Source organism: Exophiala spinifera, assembly GCF_000836115.1.
Source record: "Exophiala spinifera strain CBS 89968 unplaced genomic scaffold supercont1.3, whole genome shotgun sequence".
Classification (NCBI taxonomy): Eukaryota; Fungi; Ascomycota; class Eurotiomycetes; order Chaetothyriales; family Herpotrichiellaceae; genus Exophiala; species Exophiala spinifera.
Window position 1 is genome coordinate 2527149 of NW_015622515.1, and position 12845 is coordinate 2539993.

At 53.5% G+C, this 12845-nt stretch overlaps 5 protein-coding genes across 5 annotated transcripts; 2 read left to right on the forward strand and 3 right to left on the reverse strand.

The window, feature by feature from the left end:
• Positions 1-73: 73 nt before the first annotated feature.
• PV08_04655 (uncharacterized protein) lies at positions 74-1776 on the reverse strand (the record flags this gene model as incomplete). Its single annotated transcript, XM_016379000.1, has 3 exons — positions 74-1516; positions 1576-1609; positions 1661-1776. 3 exons carry the CDS (start codon positions 1774-1776, stop codon positions 74-76), a joined length of 1593 nt encoding a protein of 530 aa, XP_016237677.1.
• A 3991-nt stretch (positions 1777-5767) lies between these two features.
• Positions 5768-6157, forward strand: PV08_04656 (uncharacterized protein; the record flags this gene model as incomplete). Its single annotated transcript, XM_016379001.1, has 3 exons — positions 5768-5872; positions 5944-5963; positions 6025-6157. 3 exons carry the CDS (start codon positions 5768-5770, stop codon positions 6155-6157), a joined length of 258 nt encoding a protein of 85 aa, XP_016237678.1.
• Positions 6158-6364: 207 nt separating this feature from the next.
• PV08_04657 (S-methyl-5-thioribose-1-phosphate isomerase) lies at positions 6365-7606 on the reverse strand (the record flags this gene model as incomplete). Its single annotated transcript, XM_016379002.1, has 2 exons — positions 6365-6989; positions 7044-7606. 2 exons carry the CDS (start codon positions 7604-7606, stop codon positions 6365-6367), a joined length of 1188 nt encoding a protein of 395 aa, XP_016237679.1.
• A 2070-nt stretch (positions 7607-9676) lies between these two features.
• Positions 9677-11117, forward strand: PV08_04658 (uncharacterized protein; the record flags this gene model as incomplete). Its single annotated transcript, XM_016379003.1, has 2 exons — positions 9677-10164; positions 10313-11117. 2 exons carry the CDS (start codon positions 9677-9679, stop codon positions 11115-11117), a joined length of 1293 nt encoding a protein of 430 aa, XP_016237680.1.
• A 778-nt stretch (positions 11118-11895) lies between these two features.
• PV08_04659 (U6 snRNA-associated Sm-like protein LSm6) lies at positions 11896-12177 on the reverse strand (the record flags this gene model as incomplete). The annotated part of the gene is made up of 1 exon (XM_016379004.1): positions 11896-12177. The coding sequence occupies one exon, from the start codon at positions 12175-12177 to the stop codon at positions 11896-11898; it is 282 nt and encodes a 93-aa protein (XP_016237681.1).
• Positions 12178-12845: the final 668 nt, after the last annotated feature.

Here is a 12845-nt window from a genome sequence, read left to right on the forward strand (position 1 = left end):
GCCCAATAACGCCAGCCTTTTCTCATCATATCATCGTTGGGAAGTCAGTCCCGTCGCTGCAAACTGCCCTGTGTTAGGGCGCTGTATGGGGAGGGGGAGGCCTGATGGGTCTCACAGTATCCGGCCTGGAAACTCCTGCTGCAAGTCCGGCCAGGGTGCTGGCGGCATCGCTCTCTGATCGGTCTAGACGGGGTCGTGCCTCTTCTAACACAGGTCGACGGAAATGCGGTGGCTCTTCGCCCAGCGAAGGGGAGCCTATTGGTGGCAAGGCTTGGCTGGTTGTGGACGGTGGTCGCGGTGGTGGTAGCGTCCGCATGCTTGCGCCTTGCGAAAAGTCTGGAGCCCGGTCCGAAGACACCATTGGTAATCGGGATGGAGACTGGTATTGGTGCGTCGCGGGATTATAGGGAAGGGAAGCATGTAGTGCTCTCGGCATCTCCTGATACGCTGCCCTAGGATCCGAGAGTCGCTGCTGCTTCCTCCAGTTCATCTCCTGTAACGTCGGGGCCAGATGAGCTGGGGCACTCATGGATCCCTGAGGGCCGAAAGGGGGTGTTGGAGGGTGTTGCTGTTGGAGAAAGTATGCTATTCTAGAACGTTCAAGATGGTCGGGACTGGCCAAGTTGTCTGTTGGCGATGCAGCGGCCGTCTGTAGTGATGTCGGTAGTGGGACTGGGGCGCCGCCCCCCAGAGAAAGAGCTGCCGTTCGCATTACTGGTTCTTGTAAATCACTCCGTACAGTAGACGATTCATCTGAGGCGGAACTGTGACTTGATAAAATCCCTGGACGAAAGTAATCTCTAGTTGCAGCAATGGGAGGGGAACCGCTGCGGGACGAAATCAATGGTGGGCGGGACGGCATTGTTGGTATGGAAGCGGACAATTGTATGGCACCCCCAGTGAGTGATGAAGACGCAACGGATCCGACTGAACCACCTCGTGTGTGCCCGGACATCTGTGACGCTGCTTCAGGTTGCAGCTCTAGTGACTTGGTGGAGATGATGCTCCCACTAGATTCAGCTTCCAGCTTAGGCCTTTTTGGATCCGGGGGCTGTCCATGCTTGCTTTTGAAGTCGGCCAAGTATTGCATGTATTCTTTGTATGCATCTGTCTTGCGGTATGTCGACAGTTGTATGTTGTACCTCTCTTTAGCGGCGTTGGCCTGGGCTTCGAATGGCTCTTTCCGGGCGGGATCTAGCTTCTGCCACCGGTCCCCAACCAGCTTGGCGATTTGGGTGAAAGACAGATTCTGGTCCTTGACCTCGTCTCGCACTTTGTTGGAGAATATCACGTACGCTGAAGGGGGTCGTTCAGGCGCATTCTCATCTGGCTTCGGGTGGCGTCTATACTTCCTTTTGGCTTCGTGAACAGTTCCCGATCCTCGGTCTGCGCCCGATGCTGGATTCGCACCGCTTTCGGCTGTCTTACTAGCATCCGAAAGCGGCTCCTGGGCGGGTGACCCGATAAGGCGCTCATACGGGATACCTCGATGGTCTGCTATGGCCCGTTGAAGTTTCTTTGGGGACGGGTCAGCTCTCCAGAACCCCAAAGCAGTCGTTCAAAGTCACAACTTACCCTCCGATGACCGAGCTTGACATTGAGCGCATCACTGCACTTCGTCAGTGGGGGGAACGAAGCCTCTGGGAGTTTGGGTACTCACAAGTCGCTCTCTTGTATATCCGTCAGGGTCTCCCAGGTATCGAAGCCCTCACCCAGGAACGCATCAAGGTATTGCTCAAGGCCTAAGCGCTCGAGATAGGGCGCAAGATCTGTCATTCAAGCGTGGCGGTTGAATCATCGATCAAGGAGTAAATAGCTACCGCCAGAATACTTCCTGCAATTCAATCCGGGGGATCTGCTGTACAAGCCGTTCGCTGAGCTGTGACTGGCTTTGCTGCGTTTTGCATGTGGGATCAACGCTAAAGGGCAGTGAGGTGGTCTAGACCTTCTGTCGTGGCAGCATCTAGTAACAAAGACGGGTGGGCTAGGGGTGAGCTGAAGCCCGGCGGATGCTCTGGAGGCCTTGGCAATATAGTACGCTAGCCCCAGAACAAAATTTGTCGTACTAAATTCCGGAAAGGGGAAATTCAGCAGAGCAGAAATATAGCAGATGACTATGGTTGAGAGCCTTGGATTCAGATCGATGTTGGGTGACAAGCTGCCGTTTAGGTGTTTTTTTTAAGCGTGTTGCAGCTCGATCCGTGTCGCCGGCTCGTGATGAAAGATGCAGTCCTAAATCGTCAGGATCCGCAAGGGTCCTCTCAGACACCCATGAGCGTTGAGGGGACGGCTGGTGGGGGACGGCGAATAAGACCGTGGACTGGGCGTGCCCTGAGACGAAAAGTTGGATTGATGCAACAGTGATGTGCCCTCGAAGGGGAGGCTCGGCCAGATCTAAATTGGCAACAAGACTGCCCTTCAGCGAGATGTGATCGGATCAGGGAGGCCGTGTCTTTTGGATGAAGCGACGATCAGTAGACCCCAAATAGAGATACAAGAAACTCCCCCGCCAACCTAGGACCCGAGCAGTACGAGACAAGAAGAGAAAAAGGGCGACAAGCGCCTGTGTATTGAAAAAATGAAAAAAGAGGGCGAGGAAAGGCCGGCCTAGGAAAAGACTACAGGCGGTTCATTGATCTGTGGGAAAGACCAAGGTTGTATGAAGTTGCCAAAGGGAAAAGAAGCCAAAAGGCAATTGTTACGAGGAGAGACATAGCAGCGTGGAGAATACGAAGCTAATTCGGCTCCCTTGCGCATGATGCAGGGAGCTTCGCCTTTGGTCTGACGTGCCGTCACCCGCCTTTTTCCACCCTAGCGACGCCTGTGGGTTGTTTTTTGTTTTTGGTTCTCGCTCTGCGCCCTCGACAGACGGCTTCACCCTGACTCGAGCGCTTCTCAATCTCTCCCACCGTGTCCACGGCCGACCTCAGCATGCAGGGTTCAGCCTGAGATGGATCTCGTTCCAGTTACGGTGGTGCCCAAATCGCAGCTGGACACCTACCGTACCCTGGAATCGAGCCCACCCTTGTTAGCCGCAGACGCTGGGTGGAGCGGGCTCTTTTTGCCTTTCCGCCAATGTACTCGGACTGTGCAGTACGTGCTCCGTCGAGGGACTGTATTTCCCTCGCGACCTCAACGCCTACTGGGCCTCCTGATTCGCAGACATTTCGAGCACGAGCGTTGGGCGCAAAACATCTGAGAGAGACATTATATAGCGGGAAGATATGTTTGATCAACAAGAGCCGGAACGTCCACAGCGGGCCAAACTGATGCCTCGCAGTCTCCCGCGATGTACGCAAGTCCGCTTCGAGCATTTACCGATACGGGTACAGAGTGGAAATGTAATAACTGTTCCATATACCGCACCCTGGGCCCTTTCCGGCTCAGCGAATTTCGATCAAAGGCAAAGTGGAACGTCTATTTTGGACCCTGAATTCTCGTCATCGTCCACGTACTGTACGACTTACCTCTCGCGGGTGAGCCCTGATCTTCTGCCGACCGTGCGAGTGCAAGTAGATGGACAGTACTACACGATGAGGAGACAGCTAGTTTGAGCTTAGCCTCAGTATTATCCGTGGATCGTAAGGAGAAGTCCATCACTCGACGAGCTGTCTCGGAGATTGAGAGCCAGCAACGGAGCCTGCACCATGGGAAAATCGTTCTCGGTCTCGGGTCTGCAATGCCAATGCGCTGCAATCATGGTGTCGCGGTCCTGTGAAGCGTCATGAGAATGGCATGGCCGTTAAGCGGTCGATCTGGCGTTGAAAACACCACCTGGAGCTCCTTTCGGTCGGTGGAAGAAGAGAGAACGCGCAGAAGCAGCCACGAGCCCTAACTTGAAACAGACTAGCCCCTCCCTGGCCACGAGTGCGGAAGATTTGAATCCACCGCTGACGTCGATCGCCGCCCAAGACCACGATCCCGGTGAAGTCTTGGGCTTGGACACAATTCCTCAGGAAACCTAGATCCCTCGCCGAATACTCGATCCTGTCGCGGCGGAGCCAGTTTAGGAGAATCCACTCCTGTACTTGTAGCGGCTTCTGTCAAGCTTCCACCGTCTCCCGTGCTTCTTCTTCTTCCATGGACAATAATGGCTCCGGGTGTGAGTGTGATGGATGGGTGTCTCAAGTTCTCAATGGAAATGCTGTTATTGCACCCACCCTCATACGGGACATGCCAGAGTTGCGTGCATAGGGTGAACCTTTTTCTTGCTGGCCCATGAATGCGATTCTTCCGAGACAATAGCACCAGATTAAAGTTCTCCGAGGACACCGCCAGGCCCAAACGGCATTTGCATATTGGGAATCTCTGCATGCAGGCAGTATTTCTCGAATCTCTACCCGTGAAAACCGTCAAGGATAACCTCAAAACAGCGTATACTGGTAACGAATACCCCATACAAGGCATCGGAATCCGGTCCGATCTTGCTTTAGCCGCAAGGCTATGGCTGTTACAGTACAATTTAACATCGGATGAGGAAAGCCGTTGTGGCATCCATCCGAAGTCAGCTTACGGAAGCAGCCCCAGGTCTCTTTGAGCAATGTACCCAGCTAAGTCTTGACTCGAGTGAACATTGTCGACCGCTTTGGAGAACGATTCAATGGGGTCTCGTACGAGTAGAAACCCGGCCTTGCAAGGCGGCAAACTTCGTGGGCTCAAGTCTGCTTCTCCAAATCTTGTTGCGTCTGGTGATCGACATTGCCTTCGACGTGCCAATGAACGAGGGTACGAATGCTACTTGCTAGTTGCCCACGAAAAACACCCATCTTGCGTGACTCAATTGTCCACTTTGCCTTCTGCACCTAATTAACATCGCTTAGCCTCTCCTGCAATCCACCATTATGTCAGACGGGTTTGTCGAATCGAGATCCAGGTAGAAGAAGTCCGCTCGCCATCGAATCAAGTTCCTGGCTTCGGGACGGATGCTTCCCTCAAAGATTCCTTGCATCTCTTATTTCATGTTCCACGGCGACAAACCGGGCTCATCCTCGAATACGCATCCTTGGCCACGAACGTGATAAGGGGGTCTTGGAATCCGACGCGTGCAGGGTCTGAGCAAAGCAAATGCACAGGGTTGGGGCATTCCGACGCTAGCGAACCGGAGAGGAAGGATATTGATGCAGTGTGATGTGTGAAAACTCAAAAGTAAAATCACAGAACACGGGGCCACAGCCAAATCAGGAAGCGGGTGTCGCATCACGGTAGTTGTCGCTCACCGAGTCAAAGTAGGCGAGGCAAAAGATTCCCCTATCAACCCATTCGCCGGGTCGCAAGAACGGGAAGCCAGGGTACGAGTAGAAATGCCTATCAGGCGCAGATGATCTACTGATGCTCGTACTCGGACGAGGCCGGTGAAGCACATGCGATCGACGATCGAGACGAGGAACGCGGGATAGAGGGCGGCCTTGTTCGGGTATAATCCAGCTCGCCCAGGGTTGCCCTATCATTTGTGGGCAGGGCCTGGCAGGCCAAGCCTGCACCAGTCTGGCGTGAACCACCGGGCCGATTGTTGTGTCCTGCTGCTTTGCAAACCCTGTGCTGGCGCCAACTTTACCTGAACGACCCAACTTCCACCGACCTGCTTTTCCAGGCTTCTCTGTCGAATTCTCCCTGCAGCAACACCTTGACGCCGATCCTGGACCCTGCGTCCGGCCGGCCTTCGCAGCTCGCACACATACAGTACGAGTCCGCGGTCGTCCACGGCCATTCACGGTCTGCTCTTCCCCATCAGGACTCCAAGCACAAACCTGGTTAGATTGCCTCTCAAATGGCCCAAGAGAAAGAGGACAACCAAAATTCGATTGGCGGCGGCCAATCAGGGCAGGTCCGTGAGAACGACAATCCACAGCTACTGAATAGCGAGATGGCCAAAGTGAGCGGAAATCTTGTTTGTTGATGTCTGCTCTGCTGCCACTGACTGTAAACTCGTTCTGGCCCCAACAGGCCTTTCAGGAACTCGCACAGTAAGAGATCAAGAATGATGTTTCCCCGCATTGCTTCTAGTGCACTAATCTCGTATCTCAGTGGCGAGAGGACGGCATCAGCCCTGGAAGCGAAACTCGACGGCATCGAGAGTCGCATCGAGGAGCTGTTGGCAAGTGTCGAAACCGGCTCCCGCCAGCCTCGCCACGCGTCGGAATCAGCAGCCCACAAATGAACTGGCCACACCGGGAGGTTCCGAGACAAATATGCTGGTTCTGGACAAGGCGGACGTTGCTTAGCATGCATTTTGTCATGGACAATACCCATGTCTATAGATTGTCGGACGGCGAAAAGGAATTCACGAGCGCAGCGGTTCCCGTACCAAGCGATTGAGAGAACGAGTAACTGTCTCGATCGAGAAGCCAGAACAGAGCTGTACTGATTACGATTGATCGAAGAGGGACCCAAATTCGAAATGCCCATCCACCTTGACCACCACACCAACCTCCGTGATGACTCCATCAATGAGATCTGCTGGTGTGACATCGAAAGCAGGATTCCAGACATCGATGCCATTGGCCGCCGTACTAATGACTTCTGCATCCTCATCAACCCGTATCCTTCCGTCTGGGTCAATCTTCGGTCCCTTCACCCTTGTGACTTCTTCAGGCGCTCTTTCTTCTATGACGATGTCCTGACCAGACGCCGTACTGAGATCAATGGTGGTTCTTGGCGCGGCGACGAGGAACTTGACACCGTGGTGGCGGGCTAGTACTGCGAGCGAATACGTCCCAATTTTATTCGCAGTGTCGCCATTGGCTGCGACTCGGTCAGCACCGACAATAATGGCTGCGAGATCGTCTCCCTCTTTGGCCAGCAAGGCGCAAGCCATTGAGTCTGTGATCAGGGTTGCTGGTACGTGATCGTGGACAAGTTCGTACGCAGTCAACCGAGAACCCTGATTGTATGGCCGTGTTTCCGAGCAATAAGCCCGGCTCAGCATATCAGCCGCCCTCAAAGACCTGATCACACCAAGCGCGGTACCATATCCAGCGGTTGCCAAAGACCTGAAGATAATCAGTTCTGGGAAAGAAAATTGTCCTCCATGCTTTATTTCTTACCCTGTGTTGCAATGTGTGAGGACTTTCAGCTCGTGACTCTTATCTTGCTTCCTTCTTCGCCCAGCTATTGTGTTTTCTTCTATCCACCTCGCACCATGCTCGCCGATGGCTTTGTTGTCGGAGACATCGTCGATCAGCATTCGTTCGGCTGCCGCGATGTAAGCTTGCACCACGGAATCAGGCGTGGCTTCTGGGCGTAAAGAAGCCGTTTTGGCAACAATCTTCAGTTTCCCTACCGCATCTCCCAGGTTGACAGCCGTCGGTCTACTGGTCTTCAGATACTCTAAGCGCTGGTTTAAATTCTCCTTGACAACCTCTGCGCTGTCGGGCAACTTCTTTGCCACAACGGCTGTCCCAATCTCAACGGCGAGGGCCAGGGCAGCCACTATAGCAATAGCTGGTGCACCCCGCACTTTCATCTGTTTGATAGCCCCATGAGCCTCTTCGCAGGTCGAAACCTGCTCATAAGTTGTTCTGTGCGGTAGGAGAAGCTGATCGAGGATGCGGAGGGAGGGAGGAGAATCGGCTGATGCTGCTTCGTATTGGATCGCTTGCAACACCATGTCGCCGGTGAGGTACGTGCGAAATGAAGATAAATCAGCACCGAGCTGGCCAGTTTCTAAGTCTGACACTATGATGTATATCTGGTTTCTACTGCGTGAGCGCTGCTCATTGCGACGACTTTTTTTCTGCGTTTCGCAATTCGCAATGCGGGGTACAGAACCACGAGTCAAGGATAAACCCCCCACGAGTGAGCCTGATTCGTGCAGGGAATTACCGCGCCGCATTCCTACAACTCGCATCTCTTCTTTTTGTATCCAGCAAGAAAGCTGCGACTTCGAGTACGCAACACCTGAGATCTCCAATCATGAAGTCCTGCATCTCGACATGATCAACCGACAATGTAGTCGAAGACGTTGATCAGCGCACTTCATAGATCAAGCAATAAGAGGTATGAACGTTGTGATAGGAGCCTTGTAGCTTTGGTAAGCATATGAACCGGAGCCTATTTTGAATGACTGACAATCAGAAATCGCCGAGGCGAGGAGAGAAGAAGTGGCAATGGATTCAACGGTGTCTGCAAGACCTGCCCAGGCCCCGAGGGATGGCCTTGTATCTCTGCATACATTGAATGTTTGTGCACTTGGCTCTCAGGACTATACCAATGTCCTCTGAAATTGGAAAGGCCTCAATATTCCCTTAGGCAGAGCCTGGTTACAGTGAGTATTGGTGCCGACAAACGCGAGTCTCCTCCTGAAATAGTGTGAGCATAGAAATACCTCATACATCGAGGTATCCATAGGTATTGTAGGCCCTGACAAAGTAGGCTCTGCGAAGCTTATCATATATGGGATATCTTGTCTGTTCATGCAGAGGTTCAGTTCTTTTCTTCTTCCTGTCTCACATTCCTGGCCTCTGCATGAGCATCACGACGCCTCTACGTGTCGAAGGTTCCTAACTCGCCTTGAAGACAAATTTTCATCGACGGGTGGGGAGCACCATATCAGCCTAAGCTGCTTGTTGTCATGGAGTAGTGTGCACACAGAACGATAGCAATATTCACATGCAGTCTCCGGCGTCCTGTCCCACTGCTGCGAGTGTCTCCCGCGCCTCCTCGATGGCGGATATCGGCAGTCGGGTATTTGCACAGTCAGATCAGAGATATTACACGACAGACATGCTCCTCAGAGCCTGGCTCTCGGCTTCCAAGTTGGGCAAGGATAGGCAAGTAAACAGAACTTCCACTGTTGGCAGTTGAAGAGGTGTAATGTTTGCCTCGGATCTCTGATAGTGCGTCGTTCCCGTCCTGTTGAGGCTCCGGAAAATCCGTGTACGACTTGCATCGTCAGATATCAGCCATATCGAATCGACAGGCCATAATGCCGACGACCTGCCACATACACGTAGGTCCTCTGTGCTTTCTCACCAGGCTACAGACAGCAACTCGAACTTGTTCCACTCACCACTGACTACTCAATCACCGGGCCGACTGACATCCCGCTCGGGTAAGTCCTTTTACAACACAGTTATGGCGGTCAACACACATTACCAGCCACAATGATTTCCAGCGGAGCTTGCGTGCCAATTTAGCCGGAGACGTCCAATGCACCGTGTCGGGACCTCTGCAGAATGCATACTTCAGAGTATTGTTTGCTTGCCGTGTTCGGCGCTGCAATGGCGAAGTTGGCCCTGAGGCTAGTGGCCCACGTTCCATCTCCGGCTAATCAGTACCCCAGACGGTGGAATTATGGAGAGAAAACGAAGGGTAGGTATTGTACTTCGATCTCTCCACGATCCAAACATCAGCTGTTTTGCGACCTTGCCGGAAACATACGTTGGATCGCCCATGTATCTCCAATTCCCCAGGGCCACCGCCTTCAATTGAGGCTAATATCCATGCTCGACGATCATAACATTGCAATACGGAGTATGACCGACGGCAAATATCGTGAAGCTGTTTCTCGAGGACACTAACTTACGGCTCTCGAAGCTCCTGGGACATTGGTAATTTATCCCGTGAAGACCACAGGGACGAACATGACCTGAGGATATATAGTGCCAGCTATGGCGATGTCAAGCTTCAACAAAATGAGGCGCGTCGGGAAGGAAAAATCTACGAATCATCCATCGACATGCTCAGCTCAACTTTGTTGTTGCCACTGCTCCCTGTAGCAGCGGCTGTACCATGGGGAACCCCTAGTGGTGGTGGATCGTCGTCGTCGTCGACTCCCGACTTCGACAACGTTACCATCTTCGTGGCTCCAGAGAACTGGGCACGTCGCAGCACAAGCTACGCCCGAGTGGCCCTGTTGAACCAGAACTGCGAGACCGACAATGTCCTCCTGACGACATTTACGCTCACTCCCGACGATGAACGCTACTATCCGGTCTTTGCATCCCATGACCAGGGCCAGTCGTGGGAACAGATCTCAAAGATCTACTTCAGCCAAGACGATACAGGGCATGACTTCAGCCAGGGATTCCTGGCGCAGCCCGACTTCCTCGAACTGCCCATAGACGTGGGTGAGTATCCGGCAGGAACCGTTTTGTTCACGGGCATGGGTCAGCCCAACGACCGGTCATCCACGAACATTTATGTCTATGCCTCCCGAGATAAAGGGTGAGTTTGTCGAGCCCCCTCCCTCCCCCCTCAGCACCGTGCAGCACACATAACCACGAGAGTCGAAACGGCGCTGTCCCGTCGATGATTCGCTCTGGGAGACTTTGAACAGAAGTACTAACGCCGGCAACTATCCCTACGTATCTAGATATACATGGGAATTCGTCTCCCAAGTCGCCCAGGGCGGGCCGGCCAACACCACCAACGGGGCGACCCCGATCTGGGAACCGTTCCTCCTCATGTCCCCCGTCAGCCACAGCCCACCGTGGGTGATGAACGCGTACTCTGACCAACGGGACCCGGCGCACGGGCAGAAACTCGCGCACCAGTCCTCGCCCGACCTCAAGACCTGGGGTCCCGTGGTGGACGACGCGGCCGAGGCCAACTACACGCAGCGCCCGGGCATGACCACCATGGCCAAGATGGGCAACGGCATGTACATCTTCACCTACGAGCTGGGCTTCTCGACCGACGGCCTGCCGACCAACTCGCCGTACGCCGTGCACTACCGCATCTCGTCGGACCCGGAGTCCTTTGGCGACGCCGCGGAGCACCTCCTGCGCTCCTCGTCCGACGGCAAGATCCCCAGCTCCAGCCCGTACGTGGTGTGGACGCCCGTCGGCCCCACGGGCAAAGGAACCCTCGTCGTCAGCGACGGCTCGTACTCCGAGGTCTTCATGAACACCGATTACGGAGACCCGGGCGCCTGGTTCACCGTCGAAACCACCCACGGCGTAGGCTACAGTCGCAGTTTGACCGTCATGCCCGACGAGACCAAGGTGATGCTGGTCAACGGCGGCATGTACAATACCAGCGTGACCGTCGTGAGCGCGGGCATCATCGACGTCCCCGGCACCTACGCCGATGGCTTCGGACCGGAGGCGAGTGGTAAGGATTCTGTCAGTAGCTGTGGAGGAAAAGGATTTTGGAATAATTGGGGAGAGGAATGGTGACGGAAAAAAAGGACGTCTTAGAGAGATCCTCGTACACGAAGAGGTTGAAAACATATCCGTACCTAGATCCTGTACCACGCCATACGGTATTGTATGCAGACGCATTTGCACATAGGTGACGAAAAGCGTGTGAGATATAATCAATTTCAACAACTTAAGGTCAGAGCGAGGCGACTAGGTAAACTTCAGCACCCTCGAATGCATAAGATACTCGACGAATTTGTATTTGTATTTCATCTGTCTGTGTGCAAGCCCTGTATTCTCACGTGGTATAGGCTCCCCATGGCGTGAAAAATAATTCGGCCCATTGTAATAGTTTCGCTCCGTTTCATTTAATTGCTCACGAGAAGGGGCGCAACATGCTTGTTCGAAGAGCAATACCGTTCCGGATAGATCTTGTCTCTCGCCGCCACCGAGAAGATTGAGTCTTCTTCTGCCTTGGACTCATCGATCGTTCATCGCATCTGAGACTGGGCCGCTCCACAGTTCGGTTGCTTGTACAATATGCATACGCAGCACCCCGAGGCCTACCTAGTCGAATAATGTCTCGTGTGCGTCTCTCTTGAAGCCTCCGTGGTTGCAACCACTTCACGCTCCTAGATGAGGCATGGGGCCTGAAGATACAGTTTGGGATCCATTTAGAGTGCCACCTTAAAGAAATGGTCGCCGTACACCATTCGAGGGTTTGAGTCGTTGCTGAGTTCTGTCGCAACGCCCAACGAAGACTGCAACTCAATCGCTCGAAATGTAGAGTACTAACACCCTCCCGGGGATCTCGTCAGCTTCTCGCATTTTTGAAAACTTGTTCCATGCCATGGCCCACAACGGGAGACTCACCATTGTTCCCTCTTACAAAAGCATCACCATAACTCCTCCGTAACTGCCCGTTGACGTACTCGGTGCATTTCTCCAGCGCAATGTTCATGTACCCGTCCACAGACTGTAGTTCGCCCTTGTACACGAGTCCCGAGTTCAGCTTGACCGTTACCGGGACACCAATGATGGAGGAGAGGAAGCTCGCGGGGTCTTTAGGTTCTGCGGGTGCGCTGTGGTTTTCCATCTTCGGGTGTGTTGGAGTCGTGGCGGATGGACAGACCAAATGGTACGAGAGATTTTGGATGGTCGATTGTATAGAGACGGTGAATGGGTATCGAGGCGGTACGTTTGTTCAACACGGGGGGCTGACTGTGGTCTCGAGAACAAGAAAGTGTTGGAGATGGGAAATCTCGAACGGTAGAGCGAGCCTTGTAGTGGGAAAAGTGCGGGGAGCAGTTGAGCTTGTTGTGACAGCCTCGTAAGTTAGCAATCACAGGCCTTGCCTTAGGTAAGTCAGGTACTGAAGGACCCCTAAGGTGATAATTTTCAGGGGCTGCGGTGAGCCTAGAGCCAACCTAGTGGCCTTCGCCGGATTAGGCGTGGCTAGTGGGCTTACAGCTCATGACAGATTTCTAGGCACTCCCTCGGGTACCTTGCCTCTTGCACCTCTGAGGTATTGCACTCTCAGATGCTATATAATTACTGTAACTGCTCACATTTGTCTCGTCAGCATCCTTCATGTCGCCTTTGCCTCGCCGCCAACCTCGTAAAAATGGATCAAATATCGGGACACTAGACTGCATTAGCGCCAACACGTCTGGTGTACGCTAGTGGAACATGTCGGCGATGCAGCCGGTGCTGCTTCAGTTGCCGCTTATCAAGGATAATGCTTGCAATAAGCCTCCTTGAGGC